The sequence below is a fragment of the Dipodomys spectabilis genome, unplaced genomic scaffold, assembly GCF_019054845.1.
Source record: "Dipodomys spectabilis isolate Male_0828 unplaced genomic scaffold, ASM1905484v1 ptg000095l, whole genome shotgun sequence".
NCBI classification, from domain to species: Eukaryota; Metazoa; Chordata; class Mammalia; order Rodentia; family Heteromyidae; genus Dipodomys; species Dipodomys spectabilis.
The window spans coordinates 24,644,396-24,663,999 of NW_024870772.1; the positions used below are offsets into that span (position 1 = coordinate 24,644,396).

The window sequence follows — 19,604 nt, forward strand, 5'->3', positions numbered from 1 at the left end:
GGGAGGGCCGGCCACCTCCCCTGTGGGGCTGGCTGCTCCATCCCGAGAGAGGGAGAGGGAGAGAGAGGGAAAAGGAAACCTCTGTTGGCAGGACACTATCTACAATCACATGCACTGGGCTCTAGTTCAGATCCTGAGAGCAAAGAATATTTCCCTTGTGCCTAGCCAGGACGAACTCCTGCAGAGCCTGGCAGTCGCAGCCCCTCCCATGCTTCCAGCAAAACTGACCCCCCAGGCAGGGCCCAGAGACCATCCCTAAGACCTATGTTTCTCTTTCCTGTGTCTAGAGGATTTGTCTCTGAGCCTTGTTCATAGTCCCACATCAAATGGGAGAAGCAATCCTCCCAGCCTGTTTGTCCTTGAACCTTTGTAGCATAGGCTCTTTACTTCCCCTCCTCCTATGCATGGAACTCAAGGAACCATTGCGCCTGTCTAGTCCTCTGACCAGGACAAAGACCACTCTCTGGTTAAAGGCATTATCTTGGCCTTAGACTTCTCCAAGTCCTATTTGAGCAGCTGCTAGCCTGTTTTCACCGACACAGAACTGTGGGTCAAAGGCCATTGCAAGAGACAGAAAGAGCCCAGTTACTAAAGGCTCTTTCTCGGTTACATGTCTCTTGTTATAGGTAGATATTGCTGTAGACTTTTGAGCTGGAAAGGGCTGTGGTTAGAGCCCTGGGGTTTTTATTTATTTTTTGATAACATTTTAAAAATTATAGTATTTTAAGTTTAACTTTAAGTAGTTATACAAAAGTTTCAATTCAGTATCACCCCTCCCATTATTCTCTCCTTCATCTATCCCAATTTAGAACCCTGTTCTTGTTTCGTTTTTTATTTTATTTTATTTTTTTGTTGGTCATGGAGATTGAACTCAGTCTGGACACTGACCCTGAGCTTTTCCAAGCTCTACCACTTGAGCCACAGCGCCACTTCTGGTTTTCTGGTGGTTAATTGGAGATAAAAGTCTCATGGACTTTCCCGCCAGGGCTGGCTTTGAATGACAATCCTCAGATCTCAGCCCCCTGAGTAACTAATTTTACAGGCCTGAGCCACCAGTGCTTGACCTCTTTTTTAAATTTTTAATTGTGATAAGTACATATACCATAATATTCAGGTTTGGGGACAGGGGGAGTGTTGCTTAATGAGAGTAGAGTTTTGAATCAGAGGATGAAGGATTCTGGAGACAGATGGTGATGATGGTTACACAGTAACAGAATATACTTAATGCCACTGAACTGCACACTAAGATGTGCTTAAAGTGGCAGGCACTGTGGCTCACACACCAGCTACTTGGGAGGCTAAGATTCAGAGGATCTCAGTTTCAGGCCACTCTGAAAAAGTCCATGACACTCTATCTCAGGGAAGCTGGGGTAGGTTATACACTCCTGTCATCCCAACAATGGGAGGAAGTATAAATAGGAAGAACAAAGTCCAGGCAACCATGAGACCCTATCACAAAAATAACAAGCAAAAAACAGAGGCAGGACTCAGCAAGACTCAGCAGTAGAGAACCTGCCTAGCAAATACAAAGCCCTGAGTTTGTACTCTAGTACCATCAAAGGAGGAAAAAAATTGATTAAACTGCCTGGACTGTGCTCTTCCTATTTATACTGTGCCTAGACTCTAGTGAGTCATTCATCAAAAAATGCTTTATACCAGCCATCATGCACTACACTGTCAATAATGGACTGCATGTCCAACAGTGGTCCCAGCAGACTTTTTTTAAATTTTGTTTTTATTGAAAAGGTGAGGAGCTTGGGGGTGGGGGCTTTAGAGTTACATAAGTAAGGTAATGAGTACATTTATTTTTAATCATTGTTACCTTATTCCTCATTTTCTCCCACTTATCCCTCCCCAAAAGATTTTTATGACCTAGTAATGTGGTAGCTGTCTTAGGTCTTTTGTGGACTCTAGTTGTACACATGACAAAATCACCAGCAAAACATTTCTCTGTACCCACATCATTAACCAATGCACATTTTTTGTCTGGCCTATTGGTGCTACCTGTAGTAGACCCCAAGTCCAATACCCTACTGGAATGCAGGTGTACTTCTAGTTTTTAGAATCCTGATTTTTAAAAAGGTAACAGGTTAAACAATTTTATAAGAAGTCAATAGCAGACACACCTAAGAAAACCAGAGCCAAAGGTTAAATCCTAGATTGGGCTAGCATTTCCACTGGGCCCTTCTCTCTAATGGAGGCCTCCACTAGTTAAATTAACCCTCCAGGATATCCAATCATGGATGGATGCCCTCCTGCCTCACACCACACTACAATGTGATGCCTGCTAATATCTAGAACAAGGTGATGTTAAATTGGGGAAGTGGATATGGAAAATTAGGGATACGATTCCTGTTCTTAACACCAACATAGGACAATGGCAGAGCCTGCAGAGATTTTTCAGTTGAGGAAATCCTCTCCTGGGAAGGTCAGTGCTCTGAGGATTAGCAATAAATGAATAGGATGAAATATGCACCATGTGTATTGGTTATTATTATTATTATTTATTAGCAAAACAACTTGGCACTCAGGTGTCTTCTTATTGGATGATGAATCTAAGAGCCTTTCCAAAAATGCCTCCGCCCCCATCCAACCATCTGGGATTAGGTGGGTAGAGTCAACCACACTCAGCACATGACCTTAATCATTCTCTTCTCTCTGTCTACGAAGGTGAATCCACCATATTATGTTCCACTGGTGGAGCTGATCCCTCACCCTGAGACAGCTCCAGCGACAATGGACCGAACCCATGCCCTCATGAGGAAGATTGGACAGTCCCCAGTGCGGGTCCTGAAGGAGATTGATGGCTTCGTCCTAAACCGCCTGCAGTATGCAATTATCAGTGAGGCCTGGAGGCTGGTGGAGGTGTGTTCTCTGCTCCTTCTGCCCTTCTACCTTTCCTCCTTACCTGTCTTTCTCCATGGTCGAGTAGATCAGAAGGCACTTCCTGGTATGGTGTGATCTGGGCAAGTCAGAGGGTACTCAGTGTTCTTGCTATATTCTAGAGAATAGATAAATTTTGGAAATAGGATGCAATGCAGAGTTCATGATTTATCTGAGAGATTCTTTTCCTACAGCCAATCATTTGTTATCAGGACATGGTGACAGACCTGCCTCTTGCCCTTTTAGCACATTTCTACAAATTGCCTGTGTTGCATTTTTCCAAACATAGATTTTAATTTTACATTCCAATGTTAAAGATTTTGTAGGAGGAAAAAAATACATTGCAGAGAGTAAAACCTGTATTCACTGAAAGAACTCAATGTGTTTCAGGAACTGGGAGAAAATGATGAATTAAAAATATAACTTACAGGTCTGGGAAGGTGGCTCAGTGGTAGAGCGCTTGCCTTGCATGCCTGAGGCCCTGGGTTCGATTCCTCAGCACCACATAAGCAAAAAGAAAAAAGCCAGAAGTGGCGCTGTGGCTCAAGTGGTAGAGTGCTAGCCTTGAGCTGAAGAGCTGAGGGACAGCACTCAGGCCCAGAGTTCAGGCCCCACGACCAGACCCAAAAACAAAATTAAAATATATATATATAACTTACATACAAATAGAAATATTATATATGAACATGTATATATACATGTATGTATGTATATGTATGTATAACATACATATTATGTGTATATACATATATAATACAAAGTGATATATAGATAAATATATAGGAATATATAGAGATGAATACATAACATATATTACATAGTCGGCTATGCCTATCCATAAGTTCTGTATTTGTGAATTCAACTAGCCACATATCAAAATTATTTTTAAAAAATCATGTTTTGAATATGTATAGACTTTCTTCTTGTCATTATATCCTAAACAATATAGTATAGCTATTTGTTTGTACATTATCCTAGGTATTCTAAGTCATCTTGGGATGATGTCGAGTATATGAAAGGGTGTATGCAGGTTCTGTACAAACAAAACTTCATTTGTGTGTGTGTGTCTGTCTGTCTGTCTATCTATATGTGTGCTGATATTGGTGTTTGAACTCAGGGCCTTGAGCAAAACCCTTAACATTTTGCTCCAGGCTAGAACTCTACTACTTAGGCCACAGCTCTACTTCCAGTTTTTTGCTATTTAATTGGAAATAAGAGTTTCATGGAGCCAGGTGCTGGTGGCTCATACCAGTAATCCTAGCTACTCAGGAGGATGTGAGGATCAGGATTAGAAGCCAAATTGGACAGGAAAGCCCTTGCGTCTCCCCACCAAAAAGCCAGAAATGAAGCTGTGGCTCAAGTGGTAGAGTACTAGTCCTCAGCAAAAGAAGCTCAGGGACAGTGCCCAGGCCCTGAGTTCAAGCCCCATGGCTGACCAAAAAAAAAAAAAAAAAATGTTTCATGAACTTTCCTGCCCCAGGTATCTTTAAACCAGAATCCTCATCTCTCAGGCTCTTGAGTAGCTAGGAGACATGAGCCATTGGAATCTTGCTGAACACTGCGCCATTTTATACTAACAGACAGGAAGTCTGTGGGTACCACAGGTTGACTGTTAATATTTAGCTTATGCTTTAGTTAAAGGATTTTTACATATGGATTCATGCCTAGCTGCATATGAGTATGAAGGTCCATGGTGTCTGACAGGAGGGAGGTCAGGGCAACCCTGAGTCATGGGTGTGGAAAGTCATAGGGTCTGTGGTTTTTGCCCAGCATCTGCTTGGGTCAGGCAATTTATGGAGGTCACATCCATGTTGTAGGAGTATGGGAAGAGGATCTGCCAAGTTCGTTGAAGAGGAGGACTGTGCTCACGTTGAGCTCACCTGGGGTGCTCCTTGTTGAGACTTGTGGGGCTGTACACCAAGCCTTATCCGAGACAGGAACCAGGAAGCCAACTATACCTCACCATCTATGTGTGTAGTATTTCTGCTGCCCAGCAGTTCCTCATCATCTGGGTAGATACACATACTGTATGTGACCAGCCTACTTCCCTGTTAGATTTATCATCCGCCTCTACTGCCTTGGGCCTTGGGCACTTAATAGCTAAGTGTTATGACTCGCTGAGTAAATCTGCCACACTCTCCCACGCCTAGCAAGATACAGTGCTAGGAATCCATTGTTATATGTGTGATTGTAACTTCTTGGTGGTACTTGTGCAATGTTTTTGAGTTATCAGTCAGCATGAAAGTGCTTTTAGCATGAGAGTACTATGCTTCAAACAACTCTGAGATCTTCTTAAAATATTTTCACTTACCTATCGGAGCAATAATTTGATAGACCACAAGAATTCAATGCAGTAATAAAACATGATGCCATTTTTGAGGAAATGGGTTAGCCTTTTTACTTGTAAAGTATTTTAGTGCCCTGAATTAAATCTTGCTTTCTCAAATTTGAATAATGTGAACTAACTTCAGAAAGAGACTGGTATACAAGAATTGGGTGAGAGATACAAAGAATTCTCTCTGCTTTGATCATGAAGTGGAACTGGCTGCAATTTGGAAGATTCAAGAAAGATTTGGGTGTCTACTTTTATTTCTGGTGGAGGCAGAGTAGAAGAACTGTTGAACTTACTTCACTGGAAATTCCTGTTGGCCTGTGTTGTCTGTCTCTGATTGTTCTGTTTCTGGGGGCTTTTGGCAGACTGAGTGTCATCATGATGTTACCAGACTCAAGTCACAGGGAGGGACAGAAATTTCTTGGTGTCACTGGAGAAAGAATTTAAGGAAGGACACAGAGGAAGACTTAAACAGAAGCAAGTTTATTTATTTATTTTGTTTCCATAGTAGTAGGCTACTTTAGTGCTTTATTAGGATTTATTCATTGTGAGTTGGAAGAAATTATTCTTTTATTTTGGGGGGGGGGGGTCCGGTCGTGGGGTCTGAACTCTGGGTCCCGGTGCTGTCCTTCAGCTCTTCAGCTCAAGGCTAGCGCTCTACCACATGAGCCATAGCACCACTTCCAGGTTTTTTTTTCTGCTTATGTGGTGCTGAGGAATCGAACCCAGGGCCTCATGCATGCAAGGCAAGCACTCTACCACTGAGCCACCTTCTCAGCCCGAAATTATTCTTTTTTAATATATTTTTTATTGTAAAGATCCTGTACAGAGGGATTACAGTTACATGAGTAAGGTAATGAATACATTTCCTATTGAGCAGTTACCCTCTACTTTGTTTTTTCCCTACCATCCCTTCTTCCCTCTTCCCAACTCCCCCGACCCCCTCCCCTGCTCCCAGCCAAAGTTGTAAAGTTCGTTTTCAACATATTGTCTTGTACATCTTATTGCTACAATGGGTCAACCTGTATCCTTTTTTTTTTTTTAATTTTATTTTATTTTATTTGAGAACATACTATACAGAGGGGTTACAATTACATGGGCAGGATAATGCATATATTTCTTACCAAGCATTGCAACCTCCTCCTTTGTTTACCCTTCACCTCCCTTCCCAGCCTCCCCTCTCCCCCCCCCCCCCACACCAACATTGTAAAGCTGGTTTTGACATGACATTTTGTACTTCTCATTTCAACCTGTATCCTTATTTCAGCGTTTTGTTATTTCCCTTCCCCTCCCCAAATTAGAAAAATGTCTATACAAGATGCAGGGCAGGGGAATCACAACTGAAAATAGGGGTTATACCACAGGGGAAGAACATACAAAAGAAACAAAAAAAAATCACATAGTATATTATAAGTACATTAAAAACGACAGCAACAAAGATAAAACCTCTTATGTTCCGATCTTGGGGTTCGTTTTGTAGAGTGTGTATTTTGAAGACTACATACATTCAATCACAGCTTATATGCTTTTCCAGGAATGAGGATCTCTATTTTTCTTTCTTTTTTAATAGCAATTTTTAAAAATTGTGATTAAGTGATTACATAAATTTCACAGTGTTGTGAGATAGTGATATTTAAAGTCACAAACACATTCTAACCTTCATGGGGCAAATTGTCTTTATCATGGTCTATAAAGTTTATGAATTCTTTTTTTTTTTTTGGGTCCGGTCGTGGGGCCTGAACTCTGGGCCTGGGCGCTGTCCCTCAGCTCTTCAGCTCAAGGCTAGCGCTCTACCACTTGAGCCACAGCGCCACTTCTGGCCTTTTTCTTATGTGGTGCTGAGGAATCGAACCCAGGGCCTCGAGCATGCAAAGCAAGTGCTCTACCACTGAGCCACCTTCCCAGCCCAAAGTTTATGAATTCTATGAGCTTTGACAATACAGTTATTTCTTCCACATTGGGTGATATGTACATTCTTTCCTTTTGCTTAGTGTCAGCTGTTCCCTCTTTCCCACTCATTCCCTCCCTCCCATCACAGCCATTGAGTCACTTATAGTTCATTTAGATCAATGACCAGTGCAGCTGATGGGTCCCGCTGTTGTATGTTTTCCCCTGTTTCCCTCTGGTTCTGTGTCCTCCTCCTAGTTTCCCTCCGATGTGCACATATATACCATAGATGTGGTCAGCAGCATGGGGTCATTTAGTAATGATTCGACTAGATGAGTGGAGGTCCTTTGTTTCTCAAGTCTTGTTTACTTTGTCATATCTCCTTACGTTTTGGATTTAACATCCACTTATCGGGGAGACCAGTGCCCTTTGTCTCTTTGCTCTTGGCTTATCTCACTCAACATGCTTTCTTCTAGTTCTATCATTTCCCTGTAAATGCCATTATTTTGTCCTTTCTAATGGCTTCATAATATTCCATTATATATAGGTACCACAATTTTTGGCTCCATTCATCTGTAGTGGGGCATTTGGGTTGTTTCCATATCCTGGCTATTGTAAACAGTGCTGCAATGAACATGGAGGTGCATGTGTCCTTGTATCCTGGTTCCTGTTGTTCAGGATACATGCTTAGGAGTGGTCATAGGGGAGGTCAATATTTAGCTTTCTAAGGGCCCTCCAGACTGCTTTCCAAAGCGGTTGTATTAGTATACATTCCCACCAGCAGTTCAATAGGGTTCCTCTTTCTCCACATCCCCTCCAGCATTTGTCGCTGAGTAATGCGGACCATTTTGACTGGGGTAAGATGTTATCTCAGGGTTGTTTATATTTGCATTTCCATATTTGCATTTCCTTTACAACTGGGGATGGAGTGTTTCTTTGTCATTTTTATCTCTTCTTCTGAGAAGTCTCTCTTTAGCTCCCTTGCCCATTTCATGATTGGTGTGTTAGATGTGTGGGGGATTAGTTTCTTGAGTTCTCTGTATATACTGGATATTAACCCCTTGTCTGATATATTGCTGGTAAATATTTTTTTCTCAGCTGGCTTTCTTTCTAGTTTGGTTGCTATATCGTTAGCTGTGCAGAAAATTTTTATTTTAAGGTAGTCCCATTTGTCCAGTCTCTCTCCAATTGTTGTGACCCTGGAACTCCGTTCAGGAAGTTCCTGCCTGTGCCTATAAGTTCAAGTGTCTTCCTACTCTTTCCTGCAGTAGTTTTAGAGATTCAGATTTGATGTTAAGGTCTTTAATCCATTTTGAGTTGATGTTAGTGCATGGTGACAGGCTGGGGTCCACTTATAGTTTTCTGCATGTGGCCGCCCACAGAAGCAGGTTTATTAATGCAAAGTAAAACTGCACCCTTTAGCCAGGCACTGGTGGCTCACACTTATAAACTCAGGAGGCTGAGATCTGAGAATATCAGTCAAAGCCAGCCTAGGTAGGAAAGTTGGTGAGACTCTTATCTCCAATTAACCACCAAAAAGCTGGAAGTGGAGCTGTGGCTCAAATAGTACAACACCAGCCTTGAGTGAAAAAGCTCAGGGAGAGTGCCCAGGTCCTGAGTTCAAGCCCCAATACTGGCACATCACACACACACACACACACAAGTGTACCTCCAGATGGGAGAGGGGCAGACTTAAGGAGTGATGTGATGGGGATTGGGTAATGGCTCAAGCAATAGAGCACCTGGATACTGGGTTATATGTCATCAACTCCTCCCCTGCCAGATGATGTAGATCTTGGCCTTGCATGGTCAGACTGAGGCTGTCATTTTCTACAGGCTGTGGAGTCTGCAGGTCAGCAACCCCTTGCTGTAAGTCATAGATCATGCTGTCAATGTTGGCAGTCCAGGATGTGATTCTTGTTCTCAGCAACTGCCATCAGTACGTTAGTGGTGGTGACATGTATATGTGGGGTTTCAAGGTGACATACCTCCTGGGAAGGGAATTCTACATGGGTCTGTACTGCCTGATCAAGTTCTAAAATGTAGTGGGGGGGGGGGGCTGGGAAGGTGGCTCAGTGGTAGAGCGCTTGCCTTGCATGCCTGAGGCCCTGGGTTTGATTCCCCAGCACCACATAAGCAAAAAGAAAAAAGCCGGAAGTGGCACTATGGCTCAAGTGGTAGAGCGCTAGCCTTGAGCTGAAGAGCTGAGGGACAGCGCCCAGGCCCAGAGTTCAGGCCCCACGACCGGACCCCCCACAAAAAAAAAATAAAATGTAGTGGGATATGGTGAGTGCCAACACAAGAAAAGGCAACTCAAAATGGGAAGGTTAAGGGGCATGGCCAGAAACAAAGTCTTGCCTTTTGTGAAAGTCTAGGAGAAATATGTTTAAAAGCAAAGGAAGTCAGATGCCAGTAGCTCATGCCTATAATCCTAACTTCTCAGGAGTCTGAGATCTGAGGATTCCTGTTCAAAGCAAGCCCGTTCAGGAAAGTCCACAAGACTCCTATATCTATCCAGCAAAAAGCAGAAGTAGAGCTATGGCTCAAGTAGAGCACCAATCTTTCCCTATGCTACATACACAGTTCATTCTTTGGTTTGGGCTGGTGTCCAGCCAGATTTAAGGGTAAGAAAGACACCCGGTGACTTGGTTTGGGATATGGAATGAGCCTGTTAGCCGAGGAACCCTCAGTCCAAGGACAAAGGCTGTTTCTGGTTTTCCATATGTGAGCATCTCTAAGCAGATAAAACCCAAGTGGATTTCCCAGGCTTGAACCCCACATCCATGTCTGCACTGGTGTAGGCCAGCTGAGGACCTGGCTAAAACTGGGGCTGCATTTCTACCTAGCATGGTGATGTCTCGATGCTGATATAGAAGGCACAGAAGAAGCCATGTTACCACATGCTGGCTGCTAATATGGAAAGTGACCTTTATTTCAGCCTTGCCTGGAATAAATCTCATTTAGTTCTGTATTTTTTTAATTTAAAATTTTATTTTTAGGGCCAAACATGGTAGCTCAAACTTGTAATCCCAGCTGCTGTGGAAGGTAGCAATCAGGAATGAAGTCAGTCAAAGCAAAATGTTGAGACCTAATCTCAACAAAAACAAGCTTGACCCAGTGTGTGTGTGTATGTTATCTGAACTATGGAGGAGGCCATATAGGTAGGAGGATTGTGGTTCAAGGCAGATCCTGGACTCAATAACTGGGAGTGTGGCTCAAGTGGTAGAGTATTTATCTGGTATACAAAAGGACATGAGTTCAAACTCCGTTACCACAAAAAATTGTTTTTGTTAATCATTGACAAATAATAATTGTGTTTGTTTTTGGAGTACACTGTAATGATTTGATATATGTATACATTTTGGGATGATGATATCTAACTATCATACTAACTTCACATACATATAATGGTTTTTGTTCTGAGAACATTTAAAAACTTTTCTTTAAGCAGTTTGAAATGTAAAATGCATTATTATTAGCTGTACATCATGCTGTGCATTAGATCTTGAAAACCTACTCCTCATATCCCATTGAAACTTGACTAATTCCCCTAGGGAGTGGGAATATAGACACATAAAACCACTCTTCTGCTCTCTGACTCTGAGTTCAACTTCTTTTATTTATCTTTTGTTTGTTCTTTTATGCCATTACTGGGTCTTGAACTCAGGGCCTGGGCACTGTCTCTGAGCTTCTCTGTGCTCAGGGCTAGCATTCTACCACTTGCCACAGCACCACTTCTGTTTTTTTCTGTGTATGTGGTACTGAGGGATCGAACCTAGGGCTTCATGCATGCTAGGCAAGCATTCTACCACTAAGCCACATTCCCAGCCCATCTAATTAATTAATTAAGTAAATAAGTAATCTTGTTGATCGTGGGGCCTGAACTCTGGGTCTGGGCGCTGTCCCTCAGCTCTTCAACTCACCATTTGAGCCACAGTGCCACTTCCAGCTCTTTCTGCTTATGTGGTGCTGAGGAATCGAACCCAGGGCCTCATGTATGCGAGGCAAGCACTCTTCTATCTTTATTTTATCTTGTGCTTGTATTAGAGCTTGAACTCAGGGCCTGAGCTGTCCCTTAGCTTTTTCACTCAAGACCAGCAATCTACCACTTGAGCCATAGCTCCACTTCTAATTTTTGTGCTTTAATTGGCTATAAGATTTTTACAGACTGCCCTGCCTGGCTTAGTTTCAAACCATGATCCTCAGATCTCAACCTCCTGAGTAGCTAGGATTATAGGCATGAATCACCATCACCAACCTGAGTTCAACTTCTTTTCTTTCTTTCTTTCTTTCTCTCTTTCTCTCTTTCTCTCTCTTTCTTTTTTCTCTCTTTCTCCCTTCCTTCCTTCCTTCTTTCCTTCCTTCCTTCCTTCCTTTCTTCCTCCCTTCCTTCCTTCCTCCCTTCCTTCCTTCTTTTTTGTGCCTGTCCTGGGGCTTGAACTCAGGGTCTGAGCACTGTCCCTGAGATTTTTCTCAAAGTTAGTGCTTGAGCCACAACCCCACTTCTAGCTCAGAGTCTCATGGACTTTCTTACCCAGGCTAGCTTCAAGCAACGATCTTCAGATCCCAGCCTTCTGATTAGCTAGGATTGCAGGCATGAGCCACCATCACCCAAGTTGACTTCAACTTCTCCAGGTGTTGTGTTGTGTCTTCCTATGCCTGGCTTATTTCCCTTAGCATGAGGGAATACTTGAATACTTGCTTGTGAAGGGAGTACCTTTCTGCTAAATTATCTCTATGTGAGAAAGAGAAAGTGTCAGAAATAAGAAGCCCTTTCTTAACTTGTCATTACACATGTAGGCCATGCACACTATCTTGCTATTACCTATTCATTGTTTGTCCCTGTGCAGCCTTGTTATTCTGAAGCAGAAGAAACTCTCTGTATCTAAGAAAAACCAGGAACCTGGATCTGCAGTATTAAATCACAGATACCTTCTCTCATTTCCCCCACTTTTCAGTTTGGCTTCTCATTTGGACATAGCAGGTCAGTAGACACTCTAGTAACCACAACTTTCATGTCTGGCTACACTCCAGTAACTTCCTATAAAACTGACTTCCCATGTCTGGCCACCCTCTAGTAACAGACTTCCCCTGCCAAGAACAGTATCACTGGATGACAAAACCTTGTTGGCTGGGAATCTAATTTCAGTTCATATTTCTGAAGCATTAACATAATGAGGAAAGCTGTGTTGTGTGAAAAATCCTTTAGTAGTTGAGTTTGTTGCCCATAAATTCTTTCCCCATGGGGGCAGGATAGTTGGAGGGCCTGGTAAACATAACAGAATCATCAGCAGGTTCTCAGCCTGTTGACGTGCTTTGGTGATGAGGCTTATAAATTGCTTACCTCAGATTTAACTCTGCTGAATGTTGTAATCCCTAAACTGGAATTACATTCTTTGGGCAGTATGGGGGCGAGGAGAAGTAGGTTTGCTGAAATGAATTAACAATAGGCAGATTGACAGGAGATAACACATCGATTCATTAGCATGTCTGGGGAGTCATCGGGCAGTGAGTACCCAGTAACCCCAAGAGGTTCAGATGGTCAGAAGTCCTTTGTAAGGGAGAGAAAGATGAGGGAACACAGGCATGTTTTGTGAGGCAGTGAGTAATTTGTAGAGGCAAAGAATGACCTGAAAGATAGACAATAATTTCTACATGATTCTCTTTGGAAATTGAGTGGGCCCAGGTAACAGATAATAGCTTATGCTGAAGTATCTCTGGAGACATGTTGGCATTCACAATCTTCATTCCTCTGATAAATGTTTCATGAAATATCAGGAGAGACCAAAGGCAATTGTTTTTCTTTTTAGTGAATCTAGTCTTGGGGGAAGGGAGTGTGTGTGTGTGTGTGTGTGCATACACGCACATGTGCATACATCTTGGTACTGAGGCTTGAACACAGGACATTACACTTTTACTTTTTTTGCTCAAAGTTAGCACTCTATCACTTGCACCACAGCTCTACTTCTGGCTTTTTGCGTTTAATTGAAGATAAGAGTCTCACAGACTTTTGTGCCCAGGCTAAATCTCAGCCTCCTAAGTAGACAGGATTACAGACATGAGCTACTGGTGCCTGGTTTTGAGTCTTGTCTTTAAATAGGTAAAGGAAAGGTCAGATTACTGCCTTTTTTTTGGCATCTGCCAATGACCAGGTCCCTTTAATTTATGAAAATCAGTGCATGAGGGCACAATATTGTGAGGAGAAATCTCTGAACTATACAAATTCAGTTCCTGCCTTCTTGACCTGTCTCAGAGGATGTGGCATTTGGTGTCTCAACAGAACTTCTTAGGATTCCAGAACTTTGTCACTGGGCTTTTTTTCAGACATGAATGCCAACTGCTAGAAGGATTTTTTTAAATAAAGATCACATCCTAAGTAATGGAGTCAAATCAGCAGAAGAAGCATCCTGAGGCAAACATCTTCAGGAGCTTCTGTAGAATATTATTTACTCAAGAATGATTCAGGAGTTTGTGGTCAGCTGTTTAGGATTTCAGGAATAGCTCAGTACTTTCTATTAGGTTCAAAAAAGAAGAGGTGAGAAAATAGACAAGGAGATGAATGGGTCACCATCAACACAGTTTATTCAGGAGAGAGAGGACCTGCAGAGGGGAGCCTCCAGCCAGAGTTCAGACTTTAGTCCTTGCTTATGGTCTGAGGTATTTATAGTGGGTCTGAAGGAATGCTACAGTTGTTTGGGGGTTGGTACGAAAGTAACTAATGGTGAGATTTGGATAATATGCTCAAAGGGTCACAGTTGGAGTTAGAGAGGATGTAAAGCAAGGTGTCTGTTCAAAGCCCTGTTTGCTTCAAAGTCTTGGTCTTTTGCCCACCAAATAGGTTATATTTAGTCAAGAAGAGAGGGTAAGATGGATAAGAGGATCGGGCTTCTAGCTCTGTCTTGGTTTTTCACTCAAGGCTGGCATCTCTTCACTTGAACTACAGGCTCTACCTTCAGCTTCTTGCTGGTTAATTGAGATAGGCTCGCAGGGGCTTTTCTGCCTCTGCTAGCTTTGAATCATGATCTTCACGTGTCAGCCTCTTTAGCAGCTGGAATTACAGGTGTGAGCTCAAATAAATTTATTCTTAACAGAAGAGGCACACTGATTGTTTTTGTTTGTTTGTTTGTGCTAGTATTGAGGCTTGAACTCAGAGCCTAGATGCTTTTTCACTCAAGGCTAGCTCTCTACCACTTGAGCCACAACTCCACTTTTGGCTTTTTGGTGATTATAGGAGATATTAGTCTCACAACTTTCCTGCCAGAGCTGGCGCTGAAATGTGATCCCCTGATCCCAGCCTTCTGAGTAGCTAGGATTACAGGCATGAGCCACTGGTGCCAGTTAAAAAACTGTTCAAGAACTTAATTCTACAGCTGATATAAAATGGAAACCCATTCCCATGCCTCCTCACTGTGGGCTTATATTTCTTCAGTGGAGATGGTAAGGGCCCTGTTTCTTATTGAGATATATTGTGTGCAGAGGGCATAGGCCAGTGTCTGGCATCATGTTTATAGTGATTCTATTATCCAAATTCCTGATTCTTCTCTGTGTAAGAGCTGTCACTAGTGATCTCTAAGTTGAAGGGTTCACATCCTGTCTGTAGAAGTGATTTTCCCGAGGGTAGCCTGGGCCTCACTTGGGAGCTTTTTAGAACTACAGCCTTGGGGTCCTCCCAGATCTGCAGAATCAGAATCTTCATTGTGAGAAAGCCAGAAATTCTTATGGGCATCAAAGTTGTGGAAGCCTTGATTTATGTGATTTCCCTAGGGCATATGATACAAATTCTTAATATATTCCTTTTCATCTGTTCTAATTCCCATATTATTTTCATCTATTTAAAATCTTCTCTGGGAGTACAGTTTAGCATGCCACAAATCAACAGACATATTCTAATTTATGGAGATTATTATCATTATTATTTAGTTTGGTTCCAGTACTGGGGCTGGAACTCAGGGCCTAAGCATTCACCTTTAACTTTTTTACTCAAGGCTGGTGCTATACCACTTGAGCCACAACTCCACTTCCAGCTTTGTTTTTGGTGGTTAATTGGAAATAAATCTCACAGACTTTCCTGCTTCGTCTGGCTTGAAACAGCAATCTTCAAATCTTGGCCACCTCAATTGTTAGGATTATAGGTGTCAGCCACCAGCACTTGGCTGGTGGTGTATATTAGTGGTATTGACAACATTTTTTCTTCCTTAATGTGATGTTAAATATCAATTTAACTTCCAATTGATGGAGTCTTTAATCATTAAAATACAGTGTTTATATAGATACATATTTCACTTTCATATTTCACTTCCTTGGTTATTTGTCTTTTTGCTTTTTTTCTGCCTGCATATGTGTGTCTTGTTCCTGGCTCCTTCTTTATGTGGAATTCAGGCATATAATAGGCATATAATAAAGCTGTATGTAGCTTTATCCAGCTTCCCCTTAGATGAGGACTCATACCATCATGGTATAACTGTGGTTTCTACTACTGGACACACTGAATATCTCTGGCTATCTCCAAACAGAGTACGAATTTATATCAAAAATAATAATAAAGCTTGACCTGGCACTGGTGGCTTACATCTGTAAGCTTAACTACTCAGGGGGCTAATGTATGAGGAATGATGTTCAAAGCCAACCCAGCCTGAAAAGTTCCTGAGACTCCTATTTCCAGTTAGCCAGAAAACAGCTGGAAATAAAGGTCAAGTGGTAGAGTATGAACCATAAAGAAAAACTAAGTGAGTTTGAGGCCCTGAATTCAAGTCCCAGAACTTGTACCCACACAAAAAAGCTAGGGTTGGGATCATGCATTAAGATATTTGCCTAGCTGGGCATCAGTGGCTCATGCCTGATTCTAGCTGCTCAGGAGGCTGAGATCTGAGAATCAAAATTCAAAGCCAACTTGGGCAGAATAGTTCATGAGATTCATCTCCAGTTAACTAGCAAAAAGCCAGACATAGAGGTGTGATAGAGCAAAAGCCTAGGGACAGTACCCTGACTCTCAGTTCAAGCCCCTGTACTGGCACAAAATAAATAAATAAAAGAGTGTTTGCATGACAAGCCTGAGGTCCTGAGTTCAACTCTCAGGGTCACCAAAAACTTCATTAGAACACAAACCTATATAACAAATGAGAGGTTGCAACTGTCTAGAGGATGATATTCCCTCTTCTAAATCATAAACCAGATCTTGCTGCACTTGACTTACTCAGAGGCCAACACCCTGTTTTTGAGGAAATGTTCATACACTCAATACCAGCTACTATACAGCTTTCCTAAGCAAGGATGCAAATTGTGATTTTCCTGTCATGAGCAGTGGGCCTGGGCCGACAGCCCAGCCCTATCCTGCAGGAGGAGCAGCTGGAAGCTAGTGAGATCACAGCATTTGTACCAACAGGTCGATCAATCAGTCATAAATGGTTGGTTTCAGCTCCTCCAGTCCAAAGCAGAGTAGTTAACAGGCAGAGCTATGGGTCCTTGAAATAGAGGAAGGAAGGGGACAAAGGAGTCCCTGGAGAAGTTGTGGGGGAGGTGATGATCAGAGCTGCAGCTTACCAATTTGCCTTTTGTCAGCACAGGTGGAAAGCCCACAGCTAATCGCCCTGAAGCAGGCATTTGTGCTACCTTGCCTGAACCTCTGTGTGTGTGTGTATGTGTGTATGTGTGCGCGTGCGCACGTGTGCACACATGTGTGCTCAAACCTCTTTATAGAAACCTTTTAGAAAAACTTTCTTTTTTTTTTTTTTGCTACCAGTTGGTGGTTCATGCCTATAATCCTAGCTACTCGGAGGCTGAGATCTGAGAATTGCAATTGGGGGAAGCAACTCAGAGAGACTCTTATCTCCAATTAACTAGCAAAAAAGCTGAAACTAGAGGTATAACTCAATTGGTGGAGGGCCAGAGATAAGCCAAGGCCAAAACAAAATCTTGATTCTCAGAGGACCTCTCAATTAAAGTAATGTTAAGCTTCTAATTGGAATCTCTGAAATTCAAAAATGCACTGAAATCTGAAACTTTGTTATCCTCATATTGGAATTCAAGTCCTGGATTTCAGATTTTCACTTTAGGGAACCTCAGCTAGCAAAGTCTGCAAGTATTCCAAAATGTGAACAACTCTGAAGTCTGAGATACTTTTGTGCACCCAGTTTTTCAGATAAGGGATACTATGCTTGTAACACTGACTTTGCTCAAATATAATTTTTAAGCTTTTATTCATGCAAGGAGTGGATTCTCTTCATTGGTGTTTGGGTATTTTGTTGTTATTGTTGTTGTGTTTAGCTTTTGATGCTGGTACTGGGGTTTGAACTCAGATGGCCTGGGCACTGCCCATTAGCTTTCTCTACTCAAATCTGATGCTCTATCACTTGAGCCACACCTCCACTTAAAACTTATTGCTAGTTAGAGATAAGAATCTTATGGACTTTTCTGCTTGGATTGGCTTTGAACCTTGATCCTCAGATTTCAGCCTCCTGAGTAGTTAGGATGACAGACATGGGCCATCTATACCCAGTGATTTAGTTTAATTTTTAAGTTGCATTTCTCTCACTGAGGAGTTGCTTTAAGGGGTTTCATGTTTTCTACACTAATGGTTCCTACCTCAGTGACCTCTTAGTACTTGAAAGCTTTTCCTCCGGATCATTCCTTGGACTAATGCTAGGAGTGGCTGTTCCCTGCCAGAGTAGCATTTTTATCACTTGTTAGACATGGCCCAGATCCCTCCCTAGGTATCCTGAGACTCTCCTGTCATCTGCAGACACCTGAGTGTCCCCAGCAGAGGCCACAAGTCGATTCCCTTCTTTGCCTGAGGCTGAGCTCCCGTTTTCTTCCCAAAGGCCCTTTCTTCCTGTATGATGTTTTATAAGCATAATTCAATGTCCTGTTGCTTCAGGTACATGTGGCGGTAGCAAGTTCTTCGAGTTAGTAAAAGGTGTCTGAGTCATTCTGTAGAAATGATTGTATCCCAGTTCTAAGAAAACTTGGACTGTAGCTATTGACAAGATACCAAGCCACTCACAAATTCAACCACATGCCAGTGATTAACAAGCCTTTTCTCATTAAGATCCATTTGCCTCACCTTCTCCTTAGGTGGCATAGATAAGGGCAGGGGGCCATGTCTTTCTTGCCCTTGCTTTGAAGCTGGTTTCATTGTTTCTTGGAAGAGAAATAATGTATAACAATGAAAATAGAAAACAAAGCTGGCCCTAGTAATCCTAGCTACTGAGAAGGCTGAGATATGAGGATCATAGTTTTGAAGCCAGCCTGGGCGGAAAAGTCCTTGAGATTTTTTTGGGGGGGGGGGGTTCTGGTCGTGGGGCCTGAACTCTGGGCCTTGGTACTGTCCCTCAGCTCTTCAGCTCAAGGCTAGCACTCTACCACTTGAGCCACAGTGCCACTTCCAGCTTTTTTTCCCCTGCTTATGTGGTGCTGAGGAATCGAACCCAGGGCCTCATGCATGCAAGGTAAGTGCTCTACCACCGACTCACCTTCCCAGCCCAGTCCATGAGATTTTTATCCCCAGCAAAAAGCCAGAAGAGGAGGTATAGCTCAAGTGGCAGAGCACCAACCATGACTGGGAAAAGCTAAGCAAGATCTCCAGGCCCCAGTACTGGCATGTACACACACACACACACACACACGCACACACACACACACACACACACACATGTATGAATAGATTTTATGCAAATACCATACCATTTTGTTTAAAGGACTTGAGCATCCATGGATTTTGGTGGTAGTATTGGAGAGAATGTCCTACAACTACATCCCCCACAGACACTGAAGAATGACTGTGTATCTCTTACACTCTCTTTTTCTTTTTCTCTTTCTCTTTCTTCCTAACTCCTCTCTCCTCTCATTTCTCTCCTCTCTCTTCTTTCTCTAACCTCGCACCTTTCTCCTCTTACTGCCCCCCCTCTTCTATTGATGATGTCTTTGTCAGGACCCTGACTGACCCTAAATCTTTCATTTCACTTAGAGTATATACCATAGCAATTGAATACTGCATACACCATCTTTAATTTTCTTCTTGCCTTAGGGAATGAGTGTCTTGTTCTCCTGCATTTATTGCTAGCATACTGTTTTTTAGTAAAGCATGGACCTGGGTCCTGCAAGTATGTCCATTACTTGTATGAAATCCCAGATTTTAACTAAAGAAAGTAAAGGCAAGCAGTTTTCCAATGAAAAGATTGTACTTGGACTCTCCTCACCTGTGATTTCTCAGGACATGATACAAAAGCCAGGGTTTGAAGTAAGAGTGATCACGGGTGCTGGTGGCCTGTAATCCTAGCTACTCAGGAGGCTAAGATCTGAGAATTGTGGTTCAAAGCCAGCCAGGGCAGGAAAGTCCGTGAGCCTCTTATCTCCAATAAACCACCAGAAAATTGGAAATGGTGCTGTGGCTCAAGTGGTAGAGCACTAGCCAGCCTTGAGCTGAAGAGCTGAGGGACAGTGCCCAGGCCCAGAGCTCAAGCCCCACAACCGACCTGTAGGTGAAACAGGAGGAAATTGAGAACAT

The 19,604-nt window shown here is 42.6% G+C and overlaps 1 protein-coding gene across 1 annotated transcript in view; it reads left to right on the forward strand.

Moving 5' to 3' along the window:
- The window catches only part of Cryl1 (crystallin lambda 1), a 143,759-nt gene that overhangs the window by 108,832 nt on the left and 15,323 nt on the right, over positions 1–19,604 (forward strand). Inside the window, exon 5 of the mRNA XM_042685437.1 lies at positions 2,671–2,865. Coding sequence (XP_042541371.1) covers positions 2,671–2,865 — 195 coding nt within the window. The remainder of the gene's footprint in view (positions 1–2,670; positions 2,866–19,604) is intronic.